The 27,998-nt window shown below is 37.1% G+C and overlaps 2 protein-coding genes across 2 annotated transcripts; one reads left to right on the plus strand and one right to left on the minus strand.

Moving 5' to 3' along the window:
- The first annotated feature begins 5,653 nt into the window (after positions 1–5,653).
- On the plus strand, positions 5,654–19,889 carry G2484-1 (protein). The gene is given in 18 exon segments (XM_089041990.1): positions 5,654–5,805; positions 5,941–6,007; positions 8,189–10,275; positions 10,464–10,910; positions 11,320–11,478; positions 12,711–13,096; positions 13,438–13,910; positions 14,424–14,476; positions 14,553–14,660; positions 14,731–16,145; positions 16,147–16,476; positions 16,647–16,755; positions 17,009–17,189; positions 17,562–17,629; positions 17,767–17,879; positions 17,979–18,839; positions 19,306–19,402; positions 19,508–19,889. Coding segments are annotated over 16 exon segments (6,894 nt in total). The 5' UTR covers positions 5,654–5,805; positions 5,941–6,007; positions 8,189–8,198; the 3' UTR covers positions 19,525–19,889.
- Positions 19,890–21,119: 1,230 nt separating this feature from the next.
- LOC103337136 (O-fucosyltransferase family protein) lies at positions 21,120–26,990 on the minus strand. Its single transcript, XM_008240289.3, has 9 exons — positions 26,291–26,990; positions 26,083–26,173; positions 25,913–25,989; positions 25,644–25,732; positions 25,314–25,503; positions 24,950–25,131; positions 23,698–23,800; positions 23,110–23,438; positions 21,120–21,869 (listed from the first exon to the last, which is right to left on the minus strand). The coding sequence occupies exons 1-9, from the start codon at positions 26,618–26,620 to the stop codon at positions 21,488–21,490; spliced, it is 1,773 nt and encodes a 590-aa protein (XP_008238511.2). The 5' UTR covers positions 26,621–26,990; the 3' UTR covers positions 21,120–21,487.
- Between the last annotated feature and the right edge of the window lie 1,008 nt (positions 26,991–27,998).

Genomic DNA, 27,998 nt, shown 5'->3' on the forward strand with positions numbered 1-27,998 from the left:
TGTGCGTAAGTTCTTGATCTGTTTATAAAAATAAATTTTAAAATTTTTTTAAAAAAAAAAAGGGGTGTCAACCACTCATTGCTTAGTAACCGGGCCTCTTGTCTAACCAACGTCGAGGTTCGAGTCAACAGGTTATGATGGTTTGCTATCCTTGCTTATCTTTGGAGCCTTCATGATTCGGATCAGTATTTCCCCAGGGGTGCTTCATCACCCAGTTGCCTCCAGTCATCTGACGTAAGCACACTGATTGACCATCCGTTACATGGATCATGTCGAAAGCTAGATAAAGTGAGCCACAAAATTCGTATTAAAAAATATATATATATAAATTGATCTTATTATACTTACTATGCATTTAGTGTTTGTGCAATCTTTGGTGGGATTCGTTTTGTGTGGACATATTTTTTGTGCTTGATTGAAAAAGAGTTCATTTAACACATTTGATCCTTGATGGTAGACTCATTTGATGCCTTTTTATCTTTCACCATGACTGTGGTATGCCTCTACTGTTCTCTGTGAGTTTGTGAGTCTTGTGTGCTGTCGTGTGTTTGTCCCTGACATGCTTTGCTTCACATGTGTTCAAGACAGCAAAGGGTTTGTTGCTTCTTTCATTCTTTACCCACAAACTTGGCATGTTTATGAATGGAAAATAATTATATCTTCAAGAGAACTTTGGGTCTGCATCTACAGTATGTTTTATGTCTTAATTGTTTTGAGCTTTCTGTCTTGAGTGTATTGCTTTTGTTTTTGTATGTTTTGGTTCTTAACAACTTCTCATTATTCTTTTTAGTTCTCTATTTTCCTGTCGCTTATCCCAACAAAAAAAAAAAAAGGATTTTCTGTTTGTTTTCAAGATAAAGCCTCTTACATGCTTTATTGGTTATTCTCTATGTCTTTATATGTTGGGAATGCAATTTGATTTTTTTTATTTTTTCTTTTTCTTTCCCTCTTATATATGCTCCCTTATGTTCATTCTTTGCCCTTTGGATTTCCTGACAAAAAGGGGGAGAGATTGTGTTATGGAATTAAGGGGGAGTTGTGTTGTAATTCTGCTTTGAATTACATTTCTTCTCCCACATGCTTCACTGGTTTTGTTGTTTCATAATGTGCAGAGATTTAGGGCTTCAAGCTTAGAATAAGAATTCATTTGTTAAATCCCATGTAATTTCTTTTGAGTTATAATAAGTGTTTTGTCTAGGAAATGCCAAAGGGGGAGATTGTTAGTACGAAATTCGTATTGGCATTTCCTAGACTTTAGTATAGGATGAAAATTAGTTTGTGAAGAATTGTTATTGAACGCTTTGTCACTACTCTTTCAATCCCACACTTCCGAGGCATGCCCTGACCATATGAGAATCTTGACCTCAGGTAAATCATGACATAATCACGCATTCATTATAGGATTCCAAGACCGTGGTGGCGGTTTTCCTCCGGTGAGCTTGAAGCAATCGTGGCGATTATGCGTTCAACATAAGGAGTGTCGAAAATCATCCCGTGATGAAGTTGAGTTACGTAGAAGTCGGTAAACATTATCTAGAATGTGTCTAGGATAAGTGTGTGAGTACTTCTTGTAATCATCGTTCTATAAGTGGATTTGTGTTGGACTGAGGAGTCCCGTGGATTTTCCCCAGAGGTGGGGTTTTACCACGTAAAATAATTCTCTGCTTGTTCTTTTATTTTATGCCCAGCACGTTACAGGATTGATAAGCCATATCAATCCTGCTACCGAAGTTTATTTTTATTTATTTGATTAGAATCTTAAATTGGCCTATTCACCCTCCTCTAGGCATTTTGAGTCATCCTGCAGGTATTTTCACACATAAAAATAAAAATAAAATAGGAGAGCCAAAAGAACAGCAAGACCTACTTGGAGATGGAGCTCTCGACTCGAAAGTGAAGAGCATGACCTACTATTACTAACTCTGATTTTTCTTCAATTTGCGCGTGTTTATTAACATACATTTTGGATTAGTTATTTATAAACTTACTTGTGATTGAATGAGGCGAGTTAATATGATAATTAAGTATGGTTTAAAAAATATATATACACTAAGGACTTAAAATGAAGGGATAATTTTTTTTATTGTTTTTCAGAAATTAATACAAAATGATACAATAGAGACTTTAAATCGAGGGATAATTTTTTTACTGTTTTCAGAAATTTATAAAACTCTTGGGCCTGAAAAGAGTACGGAAAAAATCTATTACAGAGATAAATGGGATCACTATAAAGGCAAAATTTTATAGAGAGGGTGCCATATATGGACTCCTCATGTGAACCTTTATATTAGCTACATGATCATTTCATTAAACTTAAGTGAAGTTCCTACTTAGAGGAATCATGTGGCTAATATAAAGGTTCGCATATATGGTCCATATATTCACATTCACTATAGAACACCCTACTATGAAGACAATCTGACCAAAATCAGCCATTTTAAACAGAAAACAAAAGGCCCAAATGAAAATGTATAAATATCTATAGTTTGTTAAGCTATTTCATTGCTGGTTTTATTTTGAATGAAATTTCTATTTTACCAAAAGAAAGTGACAATGTTTCTAGTTGTTCTTGTGTTATACAGATTTTGCTTCGGATTTATTAATATAAAATAAATAGAACTTTCAAATTGTGTACTTTTCGAAGAGCAAGCTTGCCTCCTTGATATTAAGGAGGAGCTCATCTTCCAAACAAATTGGATTTTAACACTTGCGGAAAATTTCAAAACAAAGAAAGTTAAAAGAATTAAAATAGAAAGTTAAAAGAATTAAATCAAAAGTTAAATGAAATTAACAAGTGTTAAAATCCCATTTATTTCGAGGAGCCAAATTTTTTCCCTTGAAATCAACTTTTCTCGGTTAACATATTTTGTGATTTTAAAAATAGGTTCTTCAAAGCATTTCACACTTTTATGACTTTCTCAAGAACCAAACACACAACCTCACATTTCACTCCCTACAAAAAATAGTTTGAATAAAAAATGTATCAATAAAAATAGGGTTTAGGAGTGTTTTAGAAGCCTTAGGAACAACTTGGAGGTGTTAGAATGTTAGAAACAACTTTGAACCAAATCTAGAAATTTGCATTTTCTAGAAATTTGCAGTCCACGAGACTCATTTTGGCTCTCTTTTTCTCCCAATCCTTTGCATTTTTTAGGAAGCCATTTGGATTTTAAACTAGACTTTGCAAGGAACAAAACACAATTAGTTTTGTCGAATTTGGTTGAGTTTTGATATGTCAAACACATGTGCAAAGTTTGGAAAAAAATCTATTTTTTTGCAGAAAAACAACAACGAGTCCAACTTTGGAGCTAGTTTTCTCCTTCGTTTTAGCTCCGTTTTGAGTATGGTTTATTGGGTTAGAAACTAGAGAGAATAAGCTTCAAATCCACTTCAAGTTTGCCCAGTTTTGTTAACTTCAGGTTGGTCAAACTATCTCACAAAATCTGACATTTAAACTGAAAAACAGGGGAAGTTGCAGGATTTTTTTAAGACGATGAACAGTAATCGGAAACCAGCCCACTCACGGCTCCGGCGAGTGGCGGCGTGTGGAGCCTGTTCCGGTATCCTCCGACACCATATTTTTAGTCCATCCGACTCGATTTCTCTATCTGAGTCCGATGGTATAGGTTTCGGATCGTTTTGAGGGGTTTAGCTTGGAGAGTGGGATGCACTCTCTATGTTAGGAGAGAAAAATATTTTTATAAAATTAGATTTTTCTAACTTCATTTATGTTATTTATTTTTCAAATCTAGGAATAGAAGAGAACCCGGCAACCTTCGAAGGGTAATTTCATCATTTAGCTTCTTGAACACGAGGAAAGGTTTCTTGATTCCCGATGATTGGGCTATGTCACTTTTAATCTTGGTGCTTATATATAATACTATAAATATGAATATTATTGTTGTTTTGCTTGGTGAATATTATTTTTAATGTTGGATGAATATTATTATTCATGTGATCAAGCATGATATATATTATTGTTATTATCTGTATTATTATTCAGCATAGATAAATGATGTTTGCGCTGCATTACATATGCATCATAAATACAGTGGTGTTAAGGGGGTGTGTGTGTCATTTGACGTATATCTAAGGGGTGAGAGAAAGCCTTAGATATATCTGAGTAAATAAAAATGTGGAATATATTCAGGTGACAAGAGCATGGCTTGAATATATTGAGGTGATTGGAGCAAGGCCTCTAATGAAAAATGAAAGTTGAGAAATTCGTAAACAAAAGAAAACTGGGTTAAGGAACGGATGGGCTCTAATTCATATTTTAGGATATTCGGAGCCACAGTAGTAAAATGCATGTTATGAGACATGCGGGCTTGTTGCTCTAAGATATGAATTAGTGGGATTAGAAGGGAGTGAGTTCATGGCATCACTGCATATGCAAATTTATTTATCTAGTATGGTTGGATAATTTCTATATCTTGTATTGTTTGATACTTGACACTTTGATTAACTGTGATAGCTGACCTTGAGGGGTTTGACGGTACTCTACTGGGCATTAGAATACTCATACCCTAATAGATTGTGCAAGATTCAAAGCGAAGTTTGAGGAAGTGGGTTTCAACCAAGCTACTAGGCTTTTGTTGTTGATTTGTGTAATTAGCATTTGTAAGTAGTCAACCGTTTGATAAAGATCTTAGTGTGTATTTAACTACGAGTTATTGCAACTCTAATTCTGTGTTGTTAAGTAAATTTATATTAATTTGTGGCTCTTTTTCTCATCATATCATGGTTGTATAATTTTATTCTTATGACTATGGTATGACTCACATCAAAACTTTCAGTTCTCTTACTCGACTAGAGGGCTTTCCCTCACATCCGACTCTTCATTATAGAAGGTTCTTTCTGTCCAATACGGGGGAATCAACTTCATTCAATGTCAGCATCTCTCTCAGCTGCAAGAAGATCAACTGCATTGCCAAGCTCCACAACCCCATCTCCGTGTGAGATCCATCCCCAGACCACCACCCAAGGCCACCATACAACCACCTCCATCCTGAGAGAGAGAGAGAGGAGAGAGAATTTTAATTTTATGTTATTTATTTATTTTTAATGTACTAAATGACTTTTTTGCCCTTATTTTTAACGGCAAATTGGCAAAAAAAAGTTCACATCCTTAATTTTCTATAATAAAAAAATAATAAAAGGTAAATCAAAAGTTATGTACAAATTTAAGGAGCAAATCGCTAATTAACCCATAAAAATAAAATAAAAAATGAATTGGCTAGGCTAGTAATTATTGAATTTCAGTTTATGACAACAACAAAAAACTGATTTATTGTTAAAGGCTTCTCCAATAATTTTCACATCCGTAGCCACTCAACTGTTACACGTGTCCCTCAAAGTCCCCTCCCACCGTCGATTAGGTTAATCGGTCAAACTCGTTCTCGAAGCCACCCAGTGATTGGCTGTAACACAACAACCAGTAACCGTCGGGTAATGGAGTCTGGCCCCAGATGCTGTCGTCTAGCGACTCGTAACAAGCCACTTGTCGATCCCATACTCATCAGACATTAACCAATTTACGAAAATGCCCCAGTTTTCCAATTTTCCGTTTAATTTTGATTTTTCAAATTCAATCACCAATTCTCACATTTTCTCTCTCTGAAAGAAAAGTCGAGGGGTCGAGCGCAGAGGAAAAGAAAAAACAACCGAAAAAAAAAAAGACAGAGTCTCACTCACACTCTTCTCTCCTTTTTCTCTCTCTTCGTGTAAGTCTCTCACTCTCTTCGTCTGTAGCGCCGTCGATTCGCCGGAACCCTAATTCGATCCGCCGGAAACTCGAAGACTCCGGTAAGGAACCCAAAACCTCCGGCGACCGTTCGCTTTCGTTTGTTAGGGTTTTCAATTTTCTTCGCTGATGCGTAGTTATCAACTAGGTGAGGGGTGTCTGTGAGAGAGACTAACGCCTAGGGTTTTGGTTTGCAGATGACCGTACGATTGGGGAACAGTTGAGAGATCAAACGGGCTGGATTTCGTCACCGGATGGAGGGAGGTAGCGTCTCTAGACTTCTTACTTCTTCTGGTACTGTTCATTTCCTCTATTTGGTTCTGTAAACAGTTAGGGCGTATGTGTAAAATTAGGCCAAAGTTGTTCCTTGCTTTGCTTTGAAATGGTGAGTTTGATTAAAATTTGTGTTTTTGTTTTCCTTTGTGTACTTTGAGCTAATTAGAAATGATAAGCGTTAATCTTTGAATTTATGATATGAAGTGTATGTATTTGTTTTCATATCTTTTTTAAGTCCTCAATGGCGTACTGAGTTAAATTTTATTGTTTTATGTGTTTATTATTTTTGTAGAGTCTAATAAGATATTATTCAACCTATACTTACTATAGTGTTAATAAAGGTGGATTTTTGTCCAGGTCATGCGTGTTTTGAAAAATAAAAACATCTGAATGTCCAGTTGCAAGTTTAACACGCATTTTCTCATTTGCAATTATTTGAGTTAATTAATAGCTGCTAGATATTCAGAAACTTAATATTGAATGTAGGTATAGTTTTCTGCTATTTTACCTTTACTTAGTATGCTGTCTCATGTCCTTTGGTACAAATGCAAGAAATTTTGAAACTTTTAGGATTTCTCGAGGTCAGTGAGTATGTATTTAGTTATGATTAGTGTTTGTTGCATAGCCTCAGCTATTCCTTATAATAATTTTATTATTATTGTTTGAGTTAATTTTTGAATGATATCTTGGAGCTTACCAATTGACTATAATTTCTGAAAATGGAAATAGAATCTTACCATTTATTCTTGTATAATTGAACCATTTTTCTGCATTTATGGGAGGAGTGATATCCGATGTTATAAAAAGTGCCTTGACCTCCCTTTTTTGTTATTATTTTTACTTTGGTTTGCGAGTTGATATTCTTAAAACATAAACTTTCAAGTATCTTGTCTGCATAAATAAATTTGTATCTAAATGTTTACACAAGATTCTATTAAAAAAATGTTTACACAAGATAATAGGGCATGTATGATTTGATTCGTTATAATATGTGTGTTATCTGTTAATCACATGGTGCATGTATGATTTGATTTGGTTTGATGCATTACTTTTCTTATTTTGTCTTTGAAAAAAAATGTAAGTAGATGATTCATTTATTCATTATTGACTACGTTTTAAACATGCTTTTGTGTCAAGAAGTTTGTCTGATATGTTATTCTGAGCATTTTTCTGTGTTAAAGTTTGTAAATACTTGATTATAAATATTTCTTGAATATATAAAGGTTTATTTTCCAGGTAAATAGTATAGTCATCAATCCTTGATTTATTACATGAAGAGGCAACTCCTATATATATATATATATAGGCAATCCTTGAATTGAGTAGATTGGCGTTCATTTGAATGCTGGGCACCTTTGTTGTGATAAAGGTGCTGATATTTATATATTAATATTAGATGCTGTTACCCTTTATTGATATCTCAAATCAATGAATGATTTGATTAAGGTATTTGCTGGGTTTGCTTGGCTGTTGTTATGTGATGCCTTCATCTCTGGTATACTTTAGTATAATTCACAAAATCATATCATGTTACTTTCCCCTTAAATTTAAGAGTTTTGGGAACTATTGAAGTTCAGCATTTATAACTTGGTTGTGGTTTTGTTATCTGTTCAAAGTTAGTGGCATTATATTGGAAAGTCTCACTGAAAGTATTGAGAAATTGTGAGTTTAAGCATAAATGGGGAGAACGGCTAGGCTCTACAAATGGTTTGAGGATGATGAGCTGTTTGATGAGCAAATGGCTGTAGTGGATTAAGATTCTTTTCTTGTGTAGTGATTGCATTTTGACAATTTTACTTGTTAATAATTGTGGTGTTTAGATATAATTTCGTGGGTTATGTTTCTCAGGGTCTGAATAGGTTTAATTATATCAAAATCGACTTTAGGGACAACCTTGTTTCTGTTTTATTATTTTGGAGTATTACATGACTCCTATTTCAAGTTATAGGTGTATGTTGTATTTGTGGTTGGTTATCAATTTTTGTAAGCATGGGTGACTAGGTATTATTGGCTTATTCTGTAAGATGGTGGGTGTAAAGCTTGTAGATTGTCCCATATAATGTCTATGTATATACTTGTGCATATTTTTGTCTCTCCCTATATTAGCTATTTGGTCAATGTGGATCACTATTTGTTTTGCACTTCTCCCTGATTGCTTTTCTATTGTAGGGATACACCCATGGATTATGATGACAATGATTTTCAAAGCCAGAATCTTCATTTAGCTGGTGAAGGGAACACTAATTATCCTCCAGTTTTACGGCCATATGCTCTTCCCAAGTTTGATTTTGATGATAGCCTTCAGGGGCATTTGAGATTTGATAGTCTGGTTGAAACTGAGGTTTTTCTTGGCATTGAGAGTAGCGAAACTAACCACTGGATTGAGGATTTCTCTCGTGGGAGTAGTGGGATAGAGTTTAATTCAAGTGCAGCAGAATCTTGCTCTATATCAAGGCGAAACAATGTTTGGTCTGAGGCCACTTCCTCAGAATCTGTTGAAATGCTATTAAAATCTGTTGGGCAGGAAGAAATTATTCCCCCTCGGACTATCTTTGAGGAATTAGATGCCTGTAAGGAATTGCGTTGCTTAACAAAGCAGATGGAGCCTAGTTTTAACAATGATGATGACATTCTTTCTCAAATGGAGGATGTTACAGATCTACAGCCTACATTACCACAGGATGATATTCCCGAAAACCTTTCTGGCATAGAGGATGTAGGAGTAGATCAGCTTCAGGTTGAGGATGCTTCACAAACTCATGAAGGTAAATTATCAGTTGCTGGAAATTCAGGCGACTCAGATCCAAATGCTTTAAGTGGAAATCATAGCCCACATGTAACTAAAGGGAGTCTGCTTGCTGATGGGAAATGCAAAGATGCAGATCCGGTGGATTTTGATAATTTGTTTGATGAAACACCAGATAAAAGAGAAGATTCTTGTGCTTCAGGGATGCAAATTGATGGTATGACAACCTCTGTGCAAAATATTATGGCTATCGGTGATGAGTTGAATAATAAGGATGTCCAACATAATATAAAAAATGTTAATGAAGAGAATCCAGGCGGTCATGTGTTGAGCATAGAGACACAAAACATGAATGAAAAAGCAGGTGAAAAGGTTACCTGTCATTTGGAAAACCCACGTTGTTCAGCATCTGAGGTGGAGTCTATTGAATTAGGAATTGCTAATCAAGACAGTGTTATTAATGTGGAGGAACAGTCTAGTGTAATACTGCAAGGGGATTCTAACTTACATATGCTGGGTGGATGCAGTGACAGGGTATATGGTGGAGTTCTTGCTGACACCAACAAATGTGAAGACATGGTCTCAGATATAGGTATTGATCAATCAAAATTAAACACGCATGACTTATCACCTATAGCTTACAAAATCAATACTGGGTATGCAGTTGAGGTTAGCAACAACAATGCTGAAATTTCTTCAAGTCTAGAACCTACGCTGAAAGGGGATTCTGACTTACATATGGTGGATGGATGCAGTGACAGGGAATGTCGTGGAGTTCCTGCTGAGACCAACAAATGTGAAGATATGGCATTGTTTAAAGACACAGATACTGGTGATGATCATTCTAAATTGAATACAGATGATTTATCATCAGTGGTTTACAGAAGCGATGATAGGTATGCAGTTGAGGTCAGCAACAGCAATGCTGGAATTTCTTCAAGTTTAGATTCTATGCTGAAGGTGGATTCTGGACTGAGCAGCCCCAAGGAGAATGCATCAGAAAGTAGTTTCCGACCAGATAGTGAAATTTTGGTCAAAAAGTCCGAGGTTTCTTTGTCAGTCATTAAGGAAAATGATGTTTCTAAGGATGAAAGTGATGAGAATAAGGAAGTTCACTCTAAATTGTCTAATTTGACTGCAACTTGTTCTTCAGCTGAAATAGTTAGTGAAGCGCATGTGACTGGAGCTTCTAAAAGTCCTCATGATTCTTTTGGAGTTTCTGGAGAGAAATCAGATGTGGACGGTGCATCATTTTCTATTCTGGGGGAGTCTACACAAATATGTGATGAAAATGAAGTTTACAGAGATGGTGATGTTGGTGATGGTAACCTGGATCTCTCTCACATTGAAAAGGACAGTACACAATTGTTCAATGAGTCTAATAATACAGAATTGGAGATTGGTGGATCTGTTGATAAGGAATTTCAGCCCTCATCAGTTTGTGAAGGTAGCGCAGAAAAAGAGCAGATTGTCCCAAAATTAAAACATGGTGCTGATGGCAATGAATCAGGTATGTTATGAGATTGAAACTTTAAATGGATAGAGATGTAAAATCCGTTGAATGTACTAACTTGGTCTGTCTGTCTGTCTGTCTGTCTGTCTCTCTCTCTCTCTCTCTCTCTCTCTCTCTCTCTCTCTCAGTGGCCAATGTTTCCTTGGAAAACCCTGATCTGGCTTCTTGTGTCACAATGGATGCAGTTCCCTCGTCTTCTGGGAATGGCACAACCACCAATATTAACCACTCAGAGGTTGAAGCAGAGACTTCTCCCGATGTGGGACCACACTGTGACAAAAAACAAGAAACTGCATATAAAATGTCGAAAGATGCTAGTTTTCCATGTATAGTGTCATCTCCTTTGGCAGAAATTGGGCCTGGCTCTGTTTCTGAAGTGGGGAAAGGTGTTTCTTGTGATACTTCTGGACCGTTATTATGCAAGGGAGTTGATCAGTCTCTGCCAGTTACAGATAGTTGCAATACAGAATGCCAAAATGAACCTCAAACTGCAGTTGCTACTGAAGTGAGCAAGAGAAGCACAAATGAGATGGAAGCGTCTTCTGTTCAGTGTGAATCTTCAGAAAATGTTGGTGATGGTGCTGGAGCAACCATAAAAGACAGTTTTGAGAAGGCATCTGCAAATGTAAAAGGTGATAAATTTGCATTTATCTGTCACCATTCCGTCTTTCCTTTGACTAGAAACCATTTAGAGTTGAAAAAGTATAAGGCCAGTGCAAGTTATCTTTTTGGTATAATCTTTGGCATGTATTACGTCTTACAGCTTTTGAAGTTGACAGTTTCTATCTGTATGGGTTGGACTGACTTTCGTCACTATTAAGCAATCTGTGCTCAACTTGACCCCTGGTCCTTTTTCATAAGTTACAAATGCTAATAATGTGGTTTGAACCTAGGACCTCCTGGAGAAATCTACAGCTTCTAACCATTTTTTTCTTTTTTTATATGTTATTTTTGTTGATTTTGCAATCATTAACTTTTTTCCTCACTATTTTCTCTTCATTTGTATATTGATGTTTTAAAATGATTTCTACTGTTATGCAGATCCAATTATGAACTGTGATACGAATGTCACACAGCCTGGGCCTTCACTATTGGTGGAAATATGTGGTGGTTCTGCTAAAAAATTATTGGAAGACATTGACACTTCTGAAGTGTCTGGAGATAAGGGTTCTGCACAGGATGCTGTGCCAAGCATTAATAGTGAGTCTTCTAATATGGTTAATCTTGAATGACTTATCAAAGTAACAAAAAAGATAAACCTGGAAGGAAATATGGATGAAAATTTGAAATTTCTATTTGTTTCTGCCGTAAACTCTTGTATATTCTGCTGCAATTAGGCAATGGCAGGTAGAATGGCGTTCAGGTTTATTTATGGTTTGCTAGAGTCATTCTGTTTCTACGTGCTGGCCTGGTTCATGATTTTTGGGCTTTTGAGTGTTCATGGGATTGGTATGCTAGATTTGGATAAGCTGTGTTAGAATCTTTTAATTTTACATTTTTAGGAAGTAAAAGACTAATTTTGAGGTTTTGTACAGTCTGGTTGGAATGGTACTTCTTTTCTAGGAAAGCAAAGAAATAGAAGAGAATTTATAAATGAAATTTTTAGATACAGTATTCGGGCGGAGCTTTCGGGTTGGGGGGCGGAGGTGGGGAGGGGGGAGAACAAAAGCGATATGCAGTATTTAAGCTTCGTTTTTTGGGCTGCAGTGTTTAAGCAAATTTGGAAAGCTTGAGTGATGCATTTCTATACCTTGTTCTTTCTTTTATCAAATATTAAGAATGATTCATATTTGTTTATTATATCCTTTATATATAATCTGTATGAGGCAGATAAAAACATAAGGCCTAAAAGGATTAGAAGGAAAAGATAAGGGTACCACTATGCTTAGTTGCAATAAGAATAAGAAATATGCTTATTAATGCAAATGAAATTGAAGAATCATGTATATTGTTGTAAACCTATCAAATTCATGTCGGCTCTAGATTATCAAGTGTGATATCATACTAGTCTACTTTTTTTTTCTTTGTTAGCTGAAAGATTTGATTGTGATGTATGAACTCTTTAAGATGTGTCATGTTGGTCTTGGCGATAGTCAAATTTCTGCATTAGAGAGTAAAATCACAAGCAGATTGAGAACACCTATTTATGAAAATCATGATGCAGTTACTGTACTGAATAGTTATCATGGTTATGGGTGCACCATGCATTTTATTCTTTCTACCAATTAGTACTTAGAATAAATATCTCACCATTGGAACGAAAATGATGGAGGCTATCATTATTGGCATTTAATAACAAGGATCTATTATGATAATTTCTTTTATTTATTTATGTTTTTGAATCATGTTTCCATTTGACTATAGGATATACGGTTGTTACTTCCACTTCTTGGTTTAATTTTCTTTGCTGATCATCATCTTTCGTTCTACAGGTGATGCTTCTATGATCTGTGAAGTTTCTACTTGTTCTGCTGCTTTGCCTGAGTCTCATACTGAGTTTGTTGCACCAGAAAGCGGTCGAAGTTCTGTTGATCCCCACAAACCTAATTATGTTTCTCCTAAGGTTGTTGGAACCACTGAGCCTTTTGAGACTAAACATGAATTAGGCAATAATAAGGAGCCCACAAATCAGAGTGGCCCAGTTTCTGACACTGTTGGGGATGGGGGCAATTATTCTCCTAATTCCCAGAATCCAAATGGAAATGATGCCTTCCAGGATCAGAGAAATGGAACTTCGGATGTCAGCTTATCTGCAGATTTGCCTAAAGCAGATGCTGCCAACATCGTGCAGCGCTCTCCTGCTATTCCATCTCCCAAAGTATCATTTTTAACCTTCTTGTTGCTCATGTTCATACTGAACTATACTTGTGTCTTTGATCCCTTATATTGCTTGATATACGTTTTTAACTGGGGCAATGGGGATACTTTCTATAGATATATACTCGTAGCATTATTGATATGTCCTGACATCATCAACATTTCAATGTTCTGATTTAGAACTATCTTTTAAAATCTTGTGTCTTTGAAACTTATATTTCTTCACATTTTGTTTATTTTAGGCTGTTGGGAACTCTTGCTATAGAAATATTCATGTATAATTAATGATGTGCCCTGACACCATCAACTTTTCAATATTCTGATTTAGAATTATTTTTTAAGATTGTAGAGGTGTCTAAAGAAAATTCGGGCTCAGGCCAGCTGGATGCAAAAATCTCTCAAGATATTTCCCATGGAGCTCCACTAGTATCTGGTGGAGACATTGGACTTGGTGGTTCTAAAAGTACCCCTGAGCGGAGAACAAGGAGAGCACCTAGCAAGGCAACAGGTAAACCGAGTGCTAAAAAGGGAAGTATGAAAGCAACAACTCCTGTGAGACAATCAGAAAGAGGGGACAAATCAATCAGTGTGTCCCAGAACCAATCAGGAATCTTCCAGCTTGTGCAACCTAGTGAGACGCAGCCCTATGGGCATGTGGATGGTTCAATAAAGCCTTATTCTGTTCTTACTACTTCAACATCTAGTCTGCCAGATCTGAATACTTCTGCTCCACAATCTGTAATATTTCAACAGCCATTCACCGACTTGCAGCAAGTGCAATTACGTGCTCAGATCTTTGTTTATGGAGCTTTGATGTGAGTCACATGCTGTATATGTTTTTACTAATTGTTTCTTTTTGGGCTTTAGTTAAAATTTATTGACATAAGCAGATTTACTAAAATGAAGAATGGCAGGTGCTCTTGAGACTACTTAATTGAAAAAGATTAGTTTTCAATTTGGATTAGAGACATAGAGAAAGAGATAAATTTTGAACTGCAATAGTGTATATATTGGTAAGAAAAGTAAAGGAGGAGTGTTTTGATACTTGTGCATTTGTTTTGAGGACATCATTATGGCATGAATAGCATGCTCCAGAATTTTTTTTTAAAGAACAGAACATGATCATTAGGGACCACTGAATCTAATCAGGTTTTGATCATAAATGGAACTATCATCAATTTATGGGATCAGTGCATTTATACCAAATCTTGAAAGCATTAGAGTGATCATTCTTGATTTTACTGAGAAGGGAGATAATTGCCATTTCGAGACAGTGAATGAAACATGCTTTTCTTTTTCTTTCTTTTTATTTTCCATTTCTTGTGCAGTCAAGGGATAGCACCTGAAGAAGCATATATGGTGTCAGCATTTGGGGGACCTGGTTAGTTTTTTGTCCATTTTATATCTATTAATAATCGTTACAAATGTGTAATAACTTAAAGCCCTTTTTTGGTCAGATGGTGGACGGGGCATGTGGGAGAATGCCTGGCGTGTGTGCATAGAGAGGCTACATGGTCAAAAATCTACTCCAATTAATCCAGAAACCCCATTGCAATCACGTTCCGGTACTTTTTGTTTTCTTTATAAGCAGTTTGATTCTCTCTTGATTTGATTATATGTGTAACTGTGCTTCAGAATTGAGATTTACAGGTTCTAGGGCTTCTGATCAAGTAATTAAACAAGGTGCATTACACAATAAAGGTCTTTCCTCACCTGTTGGTCGAGCCAGCACGAAGGGTACTCCACAAACAGCAAGCCCAATGATACCTATTTCATCACCACTTTGGAGTATTTCTACCCCTGTTTGTGAGGGCCTGCAATATAGTGTGATTCCGAGAGGCTCAGTTATGGATTATCAGCAGGGATTTAATCCATTACATCCTTTTCAAACACCATCTGTAAAGAACCTTGTTGGCCATAATACTACATGGATGCCTCAGTCCTCTTTCCGGGGTCCCTGGCTTCCTTCTCCACAGTCTTCAGCTGAAGCTAGTATGCATTTTTCAGCATTTCCTAGCACGGAGGCAGTGCAGTTGACTCCTATAAAAGAAGTATCTTTGCCACAATTGCCTACTGTAAAACATGTTCCTTCTGGTCCTTCTGCTCAGACTGGGGGTCCAATCAGTGCTTTTGCAGGGCCTTCTCCACTGCTTGACCCAAAGAAGGTGTCAGCATCACCTGGCCAGCATTCTGCTGATCCAAAGCCTAGAAAAAGAAAGAAGATTTCACCGTCTGAGGAACTTGGTCAGATTAGTTTGCAAGCTGAATCTCAACCTGAGTCAGCTTTAACAGTTGCTGTTGTTAGTAGTACTACCCCAAGTACCCTTTCGTCTAAGGCCATGCCAGAGAAATTGTCTCTGCCTGCTATGTCTTCCTCTGATCAACTCAAAAAAGCAGATCTGGATTTGGAGCAGAGGGCAACTTTATCAGAGGAGACGCTTACTAAAGTTAAGGAGGCTAGGCAACAGGCAGAGGAAGCTTCTTCTCTTGCTGCTGCAGCTGTTAGTCACAGCCAAGCAATATGGAATCAGTTGGAGAAGCAAAAGAACTCCAAATTGATATCAGATGGTGAAGCTAAGTTAGCTTCTGCTGCTGTAGCTGTAGCTGCTGCTGCTGCTGTTGCAAAGGCAGCAGCTGCAGCTGCCAATGTTGCATCAAATGCTGCATTGCAAGCAAAATTGATGGCTGAAGAAGCCTTGGATAATTATGAGAATCCAAGCCAAAGTATGAGAATGGCTACTCCTGTGTCCATTTTAAGAGGTGAGGATGGAACAAACAGTTCAAGTTCGATCCTTGTTGCTGCCAGGGAGGCTGCTAGGAGGAAGGTTGTAGCTGCATCTGCAGCCTCAAAGCGAGCTGAAAATTTGGATGCCATTGTAAAAGCTGCTGAGCTGGCCGCAGAAGCTGTTTCACAAGCTGGAACAATTGTTGCGATGGGTGATCCTTTGCCATTGAGTGAGTTAGCAGAAGCTGGTCCAGAGGGTTATTGGAAAGTACCCCAAGTTTCTTCAGAGCTCGTTACAAAATCAAATGACGTGATGAGAGAACAACTCAAATGTAGGTACTGTTGAAGAAGATGCTGGTACATCTGCTAGGCATTCTAAAGATCGACAATCAGATAAGAAAGAAGCGCAGCCAACTCCACATGAGAAGTTGCCTATTCCAATAGAGGTAAATAGGGAATCAACAGAGGATCATTTGAGATCGGTAGTTGGCGTCTCGGGCTTCGATATAGTCAACGAAAAAGGGTCAAAAGGACCAAAAGGCCGCAAAGTTTCTGAGATCGGATCAAAGTCTGCTTTGATGACTGTTGAGAATGATTTTGAAAAAGAAGAACACGCATCTGAAGAAAGTGGCATCAAGGAGGGTTCTCTAGTAGAGGTATGAAGCTGAGGTGTATCTGATATGTTTTACTATATGTAGTTTTCGAAATTTTTTAAATTAGCTTTTTTCTTAACCTTTTTTGCTGCTCACTGGTGCATCTTGCTTGTGAAGCTTGGAATTGCTATGTATTATATGGGCATAATATATTATTCACTTGGTTTCTCTAGGTTCTCAAAGATGGGGGTGGATTTGGAGCAGCCTGGTTCACAGCTAATGTATTGAGTTTGCAGGATGGTAAAGCTTGTGTGTGTTACACTGAGCTTCAGTCAGATGAAGGTATACCACCGTTAATCCTGTTAGAAGCAGACAATCACGCCTTTGCCTCATGCCCTGTTTCCTTTAAAAGAATGTTTTTCCCTCATGTTATAAATTCCTGGTCACTACTTTTAATTAGGATCTGGTGTAGTTGTATTTGATACTTGCATTGGAACCTTGCTACTCATATGATTCATAATGAGAACTCTTTGTAAAGATATTATGCCTGCGCACCTTGTTTGCTTAATGTATGTTTAATTTCTCATCTATATAGGCTCAGGGAAACTACAGGAATGGGTGGCACTTGAAGGCGAAGAAGATAAGCCACCGAAAATTCGCATTGCCCGCCCTGTTACCGCTTTGGGATTTGAAGGAACGAGGAAAAGGCGCAGAGCAGCGATGGCAGATTATGCTTGGTCTGTTGGAGATAAAGTTGATGCATGGATACAGGACAGGTGAGCACAAGTTAATTATGTTAAAAGGTGATTGGTTTTTTTTGGGGAGAATCTTGCTGGAGAGATATTTGTATAGGAAGATAAATATAACTATTGCCTGCAATCGCCTACATTTATCTGTATCTTTCTTCACTATCTCAACCATGCCTAGTCTTGGGTGTTGAAGCATGTTGGCAGTGTTGGTATATTAGATATCCATGCACTACGGTGATTATAAACTTGCATCAGGTCTTCCTATTTTACTTAACGGCAACTTTGATTTTGATGCTGTTCTTCTGTCCAATTTCCACATTGAGTTTGTGGAGTTTTCCTTGATTTCTTAGCCATCAGTATGCTTTAACTCCTCTCATGTGTATTGAATTATGTTTTCAGCTGGTGGGAAGGAGTTGTCACTGAGAAAAACAAGAAAGATGAAACTATATTAACTGTCCACTTTCCAGGTTTGTATGGATCATTTTGTCTTTTTGTGGGTGGGGGGGTGCTCTTATTAAGGCCCCAACATGTAAATGCTTCCCATTGTATTGTGCAAAAGTTGCTGTTTCTTAATGCGGGATTCTCTGGTTATTAATTCTTACAGCCCAAGGGGAAAAGTCAGTTGTTAAAGCTTGGCATCTTCGGCCTTCTCTCATTTGGAAGGATGGGGAATGGGTTGAATGGTTCAGTGTACGAAATGACTGCGCTTCCCATGAGGTACTATTTTTATATCATTTAATGCTTGATTTTGTCTGGTTCCTAAAACTTCTCAATTGAATTTATTTTATTTTACTGAAGTCCAAATTTGTTGTTCAGGGTGACATGCCCCAGGAAAAGCGACCCAAATTGGGCAGTCCTGCAGTGGAAGGCAAAGGGAAGGATAAGACATCAAAAAGCATTGATATTGTAGATTCAGGGAAACCTGAAGAGCCAAGGTCACTGAATTTATCTGCAAATGAAAAGGTATTTAATATGGGTAAGAATACCAGAACTGAGAACAAGCCTGATCCAACCCGAACAATTCGGACTGGGTTGCAGAAGGAAGGAGCCAAGGTGGTTTATGGTATTCCCAAGCCTGGAAAGAAGAGAAAATTTATGGAAGTTAGCAAACATTATGTGGCAAATCAGAGTACTAAGATTAACGAAACTAATGATTCAATGAAATTTGCGAAGTACTTGATGCCTCAAGGATCGGGTTCCCGTGGATTGAAAAATACATCTAAAATTGACACAAGGGAAAAGCAGGTGACTGAATCCAAGCTGAAGGGTCTTAAATCTGTAAAGCCGCAAGGTGTGCCAAGTAAATCTGTTCCACAGAAGGACCACCTCTTAACAGATGCACGTACTGTCTCTGATGGTTCAAGTGAAATGGACCATACAGGAAAGATCAAGGATTCTGTAAGCCGTGTTGACAGCATATCTGGAAAGCATACCCTATCACAACCAGAGGGCCCAATCGTATTTTCTTCACTAGCTCCCTCATCTGATTTTCCTTCCTCCAAGAAAGTGTCTGCATCAACTGCTAAATCTCGGTCAAACAAAGGAAACCTTGCACCTGCTGGTGCAAAGTTGGGTAAAATTGAGGAGGGAAAAGTGTTCAGTGGTAATCCTGCAAAGTCGACTTCTGAAGTTGCTGAGCCTCGTAGATCGAATCGCAGAATTCAGCCGACATCAAGAGTAAGAATTTAGATATATTTTGGTCTTGTTTTGCATATAGATGTCGTTCGTTCTTTTCATATTATAACATTGTGGTGAACTATTCTGATGTTTTGTCTCTTGATTTTTGGGTGCTTAGCTTAGTTCTATACTATTTTGGTGTGAATTCGGTGATGTTAGTCACTTGTATAGGGTGTTTTTTGAAGTTAATGTGTGCGGTGTTCATTGCAGTGTAGGTTTTTAGAATTATATCCCAACATCTCTTTCTTTGAATTTTTTTTATTGCTGTGGTCCTCGTATTATTCACATTAAATATTTTTGCAATTTCAGGTACAGATTTATCTAATTTTCTTTACTCATTTGCTAACCATGTAGAATCGGAAACTTTCCTCTTTCATGATAGTTCCCTTGCTCGTGTTTGAATGCAATGTAAACATTCTCTTTTTCTATAATCTAAGCCTTGTGTTGTTGACATTGCTGGCCGCAGCTATTAGAAGGACTGCAAAGCTCGTTGATCATCACAAAGATTCCTTCTGGTTCACATGACAAAGGTCACCGAAGTCAGAACCGGAATGCTCCTAGAGGTTAATTATTAACCCCAGCGTTTATTTTCTTTGGGAACATTTTGCAGGACATGTTTATTGTTTATGTGAACGCAATTGTGTTATCTGACAGTTAGACTGTGACAGGGAATAACAACGGTTGAAAGAGCTCTACCGATGATGGGTTCCAGTCCAAGGAACGTCAATTATTGGACGGCGTGGCCGACATGCCCAGCGTAGTTTGTGTATATTTATGATAGAGGAGGATAAGCGTAGGGGTGGAAATTCTTGCTTCCTTGGTTTCAGTCAGTCATAAAAGTGTAGAATCAGTAGATGTTCATAGTGATTTTAGTTTTCTTTCACAATTTGTGGTTTCCCCTGGTAGGTGGATGTCGCCCAGATAGGTTGTATATGGACATTGTCCATGTAGTTTGTGGCTTGTAGTGCAAGGAAGGCTTTCAGAAGATTAATCATATAACCTGTTGCTGTTTTACCCATTTTAATGTTATGGATAAATCCTTTTCATAAATTGGTGGTTGCAATTTTTTTCCTTCCAGTTTGGTCGTCTCCTGTCCAGACTACCACCATTACCGTGGCCACATCGCCGCCACCACCACTATTATCACTCATTTATTGATTCAAACCTCGCGAAGGATAAACTTTAAATTTCGTTATACTTAATAGGCTGGATAAGCAAGAAATTATACATTTTGGAATTTTAATTCTTTTGTTTTTCATAATTTAGAGATTTCTTGATACACAAATCGATTCCCTTGCTAGTCCAAATCGGAGCTGAAGCTTATTACTAATTATATCGTCTTACACTCGTGAAAAGATTGCTTAGGAATTGGAAACGAACCCCTTGGGAGGATGAAACATGAATAATATTGTTTTCCATGTGTGATAACTTTTACACGTGACATAGCGTTATTGGCCAGGCATAATAAAATAGTTATCGATGTTGCAAGAAGATGCAATTTCTACTCGCATCGCAACTTGTACGGATATTTAGTCCATCTACTCTACTTGGCCTTGGGACTAATTCTCTACTGTTGGGTGCAGTTTTGCTCATAATCCTAAACCACGGTGTAGCATCACCCCCCCTCCTCCAATACACGCCTGCCATATGTAATATTGAGAGAATTTCTTAATTAAAAAATAAAGAGATTTTTAGTAAAAAGCCTATTTTTGCATGATATACGATACAAATACCCATATAGAGTCTATTTGAAGAGAATACCCAAAACTAGCTACTTCTTTTTTTAATTGATTCTTAGTGTTAAAATTTTCTAAGAACCAAATAGAAAATGACAGATGGCTAGTTTTGGGTTTCTCTGAATAGATTCTATATGGATACTTGTATAATATATCATGTTAATATGAGCCTATTCATAAAAAGCAAACAAATAAAATGATTCAACTCCCAAGTTTCAACAGTTCTAATTGTTCATGGTGCAAATTAGTAGTAGGGTTATTGTTCAGGGGCATTTTGGTAAACTTGCCTTTCAGCAAGTCTAAGCCCTTTCTCTCTTTTTTTTGTGTACCTGAAAGTCCTACATATCAGAAGTCAAATAAAATGTCGGAAAGTTGAAATAAAATTGTTTGCAACCAGTCAAAAAAGTTCATCACTCGTCAAAACAAGTGATTTGATGTGAAGTTAAAAGACATGGAAACTGGAAAGGAACTGGAGGCAGTGATAGCTAAAAATATTACACTTGTGATCTCAAAGTGGAACCTAAAATGCAGAAGAAAAACAAAATTAAAGAAAAATAAGAACTTAACTTTTGTTAATGCAACAGATGCTGGCAGCGATGGGTTTCTACCATAGCTACAGAGTTATTTACTAGCAAAACTATTTATGAACAATTGCAGCTCATTGAACCTCTCTCCTATACATGGATTCAATTCAGTCATTCACCAACCCAACCAAAGATATTGAACAGAAACTAGACATCACCTCTGAAATGCAGTGTGCCGTGGATATAATTTTGTGCTGGCAAGATGAAAAATTTGCCATGCTAAGGAAGCGGCAAGGTCACCCCTATACCCCAATTAATTTAGATACGAAATACTTTCGACCACTAGCTTGTTGGCGTCTTTTTTAGTTTGCTTCATTTCTTCAACCCCTTAGTCTGCGAAAATTTCATCATCCTCATTATCTCCTACAGATATACGGTCCTTCCCAATTTTCCTCTTCATTGACATATGTCGTGCCTTCTCACCTGGATTCTCTACACTGTATGTACTTTTGGTTTTTCCTGCTGTGAGAAGATTTCCATCATTGCTTTTTGCAATATCTTTGAATGGTTTCTCGCAGACACAAGTCTCTGGAAATTCATGAAACTCGCCCCGACCAGGTTTCATCTCGTCAGGGTCACCCATGAATCCTTTTTGGCATGACTTCACTTTTTTTGCAAATGTGTCCCAGTCCATCTGATCCCTTGCCATGAACAAAGCACTGAGCCTCTTAGCATTTGGCCTGATGGTCCTCTTATGACCCATATACCTCCTACCAATGATGAAACAAATGCAGTAACATATGGTTAATAAATAACTCAGAAAAAGGAAAGAATTAAATTAAATAAGCAGAAACAACTAGTAAAAATAGTTATACAACAATATCCATGATACCAAACTATATCGAAGAATTTTCTGAGATCTATAGATTAAACATGAAGGTTCTCTCAATGAGGTTTTCAGTTGGGATAAATCTCCTTGTCATCAATGGATGTCAACCCAAGGTTATTCATCTGGGAAGTCAATTGAACAAATATACACTAGACCACTAGCCAATATTAAAAGTTTACCTGGGGAGAGCAAGATCTTACAATCTGTAAGATTTGTTAACCATTTACTATATAAATCATTTGTAATCTTGTATGCGTTTGAGCCTGGCTTAATAATTTCTATAGCTCCACTTGCCGCAGTTGGAATGATTTCAGTATTGAAAGGTTTTAATAGTATATACTAGTACTCAATTTAAGTATAGGAAACTGCCGAATTTCGGCATAATCTAGCCGAAGTCTAAATTTTGGGGAACTACAGGAAAAATCATAATTCACACTAATACCTACAGATTTGCAAATCTATCCCCTGCTTGCTTCTGAACCAGAAAGTGGAATCTAGTCGTGAGATTCTTTAGTGTACCTCATCTTAGTTGACTTCCACAGTATAACTTTCTACTGAGAGCTACTACAGTAAAGATGAAAGTAAAACGCAATAAAATCAAAAGCACCAGACTGGATGATGAACAGCTCTAAGTTCGTCTAAGTTCGTCTCCAAACACATCTTTCACAGCCAATTGTAGGATTAGAATCCTATATCTAACAGAATCTAGTTTCAACAGGAAAGGACAATAAATTTTATAGTGCAAGTGATAGGGAGTTACATAGACATCCAAATGGCGAAGTACATCATGTGGGACGGTTAATGAAAGATTCATAAGATGTGTCAAAGCACTTGAAATCTTTATAATAAAAATATCAAATTAAAAGGCAGTGCATTTGTTTATTTGGATTTTTCAAATTCTATCGCTTGTGCTTGGGCAAAATTCTCAACTGTAGTTGAACACTGTCATACTTTGTTAGGTTTCTTGAAAGGGTAATAATTACTGCACCGGCATTCTTCAGAAACCAAATTTAGACACTATTAACTGATCCATAACTTTTCTTTGGAGATAAATATGATTTGACAAATGCATTAGCTCAACCCAGAAAAAGACTGATGAAAAAGTGAACTCGATTTCTAACCTTCGACCTGCGAGAATCTTGGCCATATTCCCGTTATTATTAGTGACAAACACATCACTTTCATCAGAGACAATGTAGTCAATTGCAGCAAGACGGGAGGAGAATGGAAGAAAAGGTTTCAGCTCCTCATTAGCAAGCATCTCCTTTGTATAGAAATTTGGGAAGAGCTCTCTTAGAGGTCTCAAAGTCTCATCCCCGCCATATATTTCACCAGAAGCAACATAGAGATATGTGTCATTTGCAAAACCAAGTGCACGTAGCATCAAACCCACTTCATGAGGAGTCAGTGGACATTTTCCTCGCTTTCGCTCTTCCTCAGCATTTAAATCCTAAATGGATAATAAGAAAAAATTACACTGGTAGTCAAATTATAGCATATGGAGCCAACTGTACAATTATCACAAGCATTGTACAATGTAAATTATATATTGATAATTGCACTGCAATCACATGAGCTTTGTATAACTACAAAAGCATATCTTGTTAGGAATCAACTCATAAGAGCAAACAGTTACTAACATAATTCTTGTTGAGTTGAATATGAATAAATATCGTTCCATCTAAATTATAAAAGAATAGCAATCTCACAGGTAATGTCGCCCATCGTTTTCTTATTTCAGCAAACTCATATCTCTCTTTATCACCCCCGCCATAATAACACCCAGAAAATGCTAGCATATCAGGTTCAAACCTGTCATCCAAAATCCATAACAACAGAAATTGAATGATATGTATCAGGAAAAGATAGCAGTTCTTTAAGAAGAAAATAGGTTTTGCATTCCCAAAGAGGTGGCTTTACCATTCCCATCTCCGGTTTTTAACTTTATAATAATTTATGATGGTGATTGTAATATTTCAAAACATAGATAATATATATATTCATTGGTGTCCCGATGACACCATTTCCATTCCCAGCATTTTGAGACACTAGAGTGAATGGTGCACTCCAAGAAATTCTAGAAATCCCATTCAAAGAAATGGGTATGAGATTCCTACAATTCCATTCCGCAAAACAAACACTATCTTAAAGATCTTGTAAGCAGAGGTGGCCTATACTCTCACTCCTAGCTTCGTTGACTTAAATGTGTGGGTAGCTTTCCAGCAAAACCTAAAGGGTGTTTCCAAATATGACAAACTACACTGTATAAGTTCTTAATTGTGATATACCATGGCCATTTGCCAAGGTTTCAATAGGCAAATCTGAAGATCAACCAGTTTGATATGTTCTTATATCAGGGAATTTAAAAAAGAAAAAGAAACGTTCGTAGATAGTGATAGTCCACCAGGCACAAACTCACACAAATCTTGCCAACTCAGTACAAATCAATGGTTAGTTGGGATCAATCTCTACTAACTAAAATGCTGGAAATTGGTAAACCTCCACCAGCATAGTTGAGAACGAAGCAGAAAGTGCATGAAACCCAGAAACTCCTAGTTCTCATGTTCTCTACTACTCTGCTCCAGGTTTACATGTATTGATCCAGAGCAACACCCAAACAATCAACCCAACAGAAGTTCACAAAGTCGCAATTATCATCTTTTGTCCGCACAGTTGTCCAACCAGAGGCAACTGCCTACTGAGGAAAGCAATCCTTATCCTCAGACACATGCTAATCTATTTACTTTCTAGCAACCCAGTGAACATACTGCATAACCAAGATAATATAAACATCCTTACACATCCAAATGGAAAAGAAAAGGAAAAAATATACATTGAGTGTAGAACGCAGCTCGAACAAGTATGTGCTCTGTATAGAGTTTTATCCTCCATGAACATTACATGCAGGTTGAATTTAAAATTATCAGCTATGTTCTATATTGATAGGCAATCGAAACAAACCTCAAGTGAACAGCAATGAAACGTTTTTCCATCCTTCGCATTCTCATAACAAGTTTCTGACCGAGTTCATGTATGGATTTTGTAAATTTAAGTGCATGATAATTAACACGACATCGCAACTTTTGCAGTTCATCGTCAAGGTTACTTGAAAGTCTATAATCAAACTTTGTCAACTGCACAACCTGCAAAATGGCTCAAGTGTTAATTGCCCTTCTGAAACAGACTACAAGATTTTACTAAAATTCATAAGTACACAACTTAAAAGGAAAAAAAACAAATCAAAATATTGGATTGTGCATATCTTTTACTGTTTTACACAATCGAATAAGATAGAATTCATCAGATATTGGCAAAGGGGTCTTACACGTCTCCTCAAAAGTATTGGGAGAACTTGCTCGATATAATATTCAGGTTCAGATTTCCTTGGGACACGCATTGTATATGGAGGTTTGTCCATGTTCCGCATGACTTTCTCAGGAACTCTCCGGACAATAGTCACATCTTTTGCAAGATAAGACATAAACCAATCGACATCAAAAATGTGGATAAAGTCACTGCATGCAAAATTAGCATATTTAATAGGTTGATAACTGGAAGAGCCAATTTTCACAACCACTAGCATGAAAACAAATTCAAAAAAGAATAACATAAAACTATAGCTGATGGGGTTAAAACATTGATAGAATCACATTACCTATCATCCTTCCAATAGGAATGATGATCCAGCTCAGGTACAACTAAAGTAGCATTAAGAATTCGAGCAACAACCACAGCATCTGTTATCTGATTGCAGGAAATAAGTTGTCATTTTTGGCAACGTGAAAACAAATAACTACTTGAGTAGAATAACAAAAATTTCAGAAAGCAAAAACCAGAACCCAAGTCTTATTTTCTTTGTTGGGTCTCACTACTCAGAGAAAAATATAAAAAAATGTAGCTGAACATGAAAACAATGTGACTTACTCCTGTTCTTTGTTGGTTCAACCCCCCACTCGTAGCAATCAGCAGATACCCATTTGATGCTCGCTCTTTTACAGCAGCTAAATTCAACATATATATACTGTACATTAAAAACACAACCATAACAATGGCAAATTCAGAATGCAAACATGAAATATGCAAATTGAACTCACGAGCATAACGAGGACCTCTTTGACTGCATCCGTAGTAGAATTTCGAGTACTTGGACTTCCAAACATCAATTGCCTCACGACCATTCCCATTCTAAACTCAAAACCGAACAAATTTTTTTTTTAATTTGAATTAAAAATGACGCCTTAAACAAAAATTAAAAATTGAAGGTTGAACGTTGAAAAAAAAAAAAAAGGGTAGACCCAGTACCAGCTTGGAGTAGTAGAGGGTGTTCTTGACCAAGCGCTGAGAGTACCACTCGAGATCAGATGCCACGTGACCAGTGAAGAGCGAAATCAGGCCCAGCCCAAACAGCATCAGCCCACACACCAACGACCACGACCACGACCACGACACCGTCTGCTTTCTCTGGCTCAGCGACGACGTCGTTTTGGTGATGGTGGTGGCGGTGGTGGCGGTGGCTGATGATTTCAAGCTGAGCACCTGCTTCTTCTCACCATTGTTGTAACCGTTATGTAACAGAGCCAGCTTCGCTGCTGCCGGTGTCAAGCTGAACCTCCACGCCTTCGCCACGCCCATCCAAAACCGCCCTCACTTTTCCAACTTATTCACTGAAAATGCCATTCGTCCTCCGATTCATGCTTCTCTGTGATCAGATTGTTCAAGTGGAGCAGGAGTGCTGTTGCGGAGAGGAAAATGGGGAAGGGAAGGGTAGCTGGTGTAAATAATGCGAATGTGTGGGGGTCGAATGTTTGCTCAATTTGGAGGGCAAACCCTAGCTAGCTAGTGCGCGGTTCGAGACAAGGATCACTGTGCAGCTTTTGAGATGTGTTGCGAGAGACAGTGGAGATCTTTAGAGAGAGAGAGAGAGAGAGAGAGAGAGAGGGAGAGAGTGCGTGTCACTGTTTATGAGGAAGAGAATGAAGCTTGTTTTGTTTTACTTCACTTCATAGTTTATTTATCACCAAGTATATTTAATAGTGGATAAGTGACGCAAATTAAAAAACGGAAAAATTAACTAAATTAAATATTCTTTCCTTTTTTTTTCTTTTTTTTTTATTTATTTATTTATAAGTGAAGCATGTGTTTTGATGAATAATTTATACGGACAAAGAGCAGATAGAAAAATCACAAGATAGAATTTTACATGGGCAAAATTGGAATAATGGAATTTAAAAAGGGTAAAATGGGAATATGAAAATTAATAGGTGTATTGAAGCATGATGAATTATTGGATCCATGTATGGTGAAAGGGGGAGGAGGGTCAAGTGATGAAATGAATACATGTTGACCTAAAAAGAGAGGTCTATGATTAAGATATGATTTAATTTAAGTGTCTAACTTGATTAGGGTTGTTTAATTATTTAATTACATTAATCTTTGTCATGTAGGTTTGCTTTTATTGTGTTTTTAGGGTTCCTTTTTCTTCATCACCAAATTCTAAATTGAGGCATGCCCTAAATGCACTCTTTCTCCTATGGGTGTGTGTGTGTTGCTTGCAAGGCTCATATGCTTGAGAAACAAAACAAAGCATGTTCCATGTGGGCTTGCTAACTTTGTTAAAGGGGAAGTTAAAAGAATGTTAAAAGAGCTTCGGGACCAGTCAGTCTGAACTTTCAATTTTTCACCCAAAAAAAAAAAAGGATGTCAAAAGAAAGTGAGAAACAACATCCTTTTTGAAAGAAAGCGATATGTCTATCTATAACATAAGCAACAACACATGTAGTATTTCAAGATACTTACTACTTAGTATTTTGATAAGTCAATTACCAACGTTTTTAACCATTGAGTTAAGATTCTTTTACTTAACATGATTAAAAAAAAATAGAGTTTGTAAGAAGATGGGACATATATTTATCATTTTCATCGACCATTTAGAACATGGTAAATTATTTATGTATAATACTTGGTAATAACTTTATTAATTTAGTAACTTAAGGTGTTTAAGCATTTCTAG

Source organism: Prunus mume, linkage group LG7 (genome assembly GCF_029339155.1).
Source record: "Prunus mume cultivar Tortuosa linkage group LG7, ASM2933915v1, whole genome shotgun sequence".
Classification (NCBI taxonomy): domain Eukaryota; kingdom Viridiplantae; phylum Streptophyta; class Magnoliopsida; order Rosales; family Rosaceae; genus Prunus; species Prunus mume.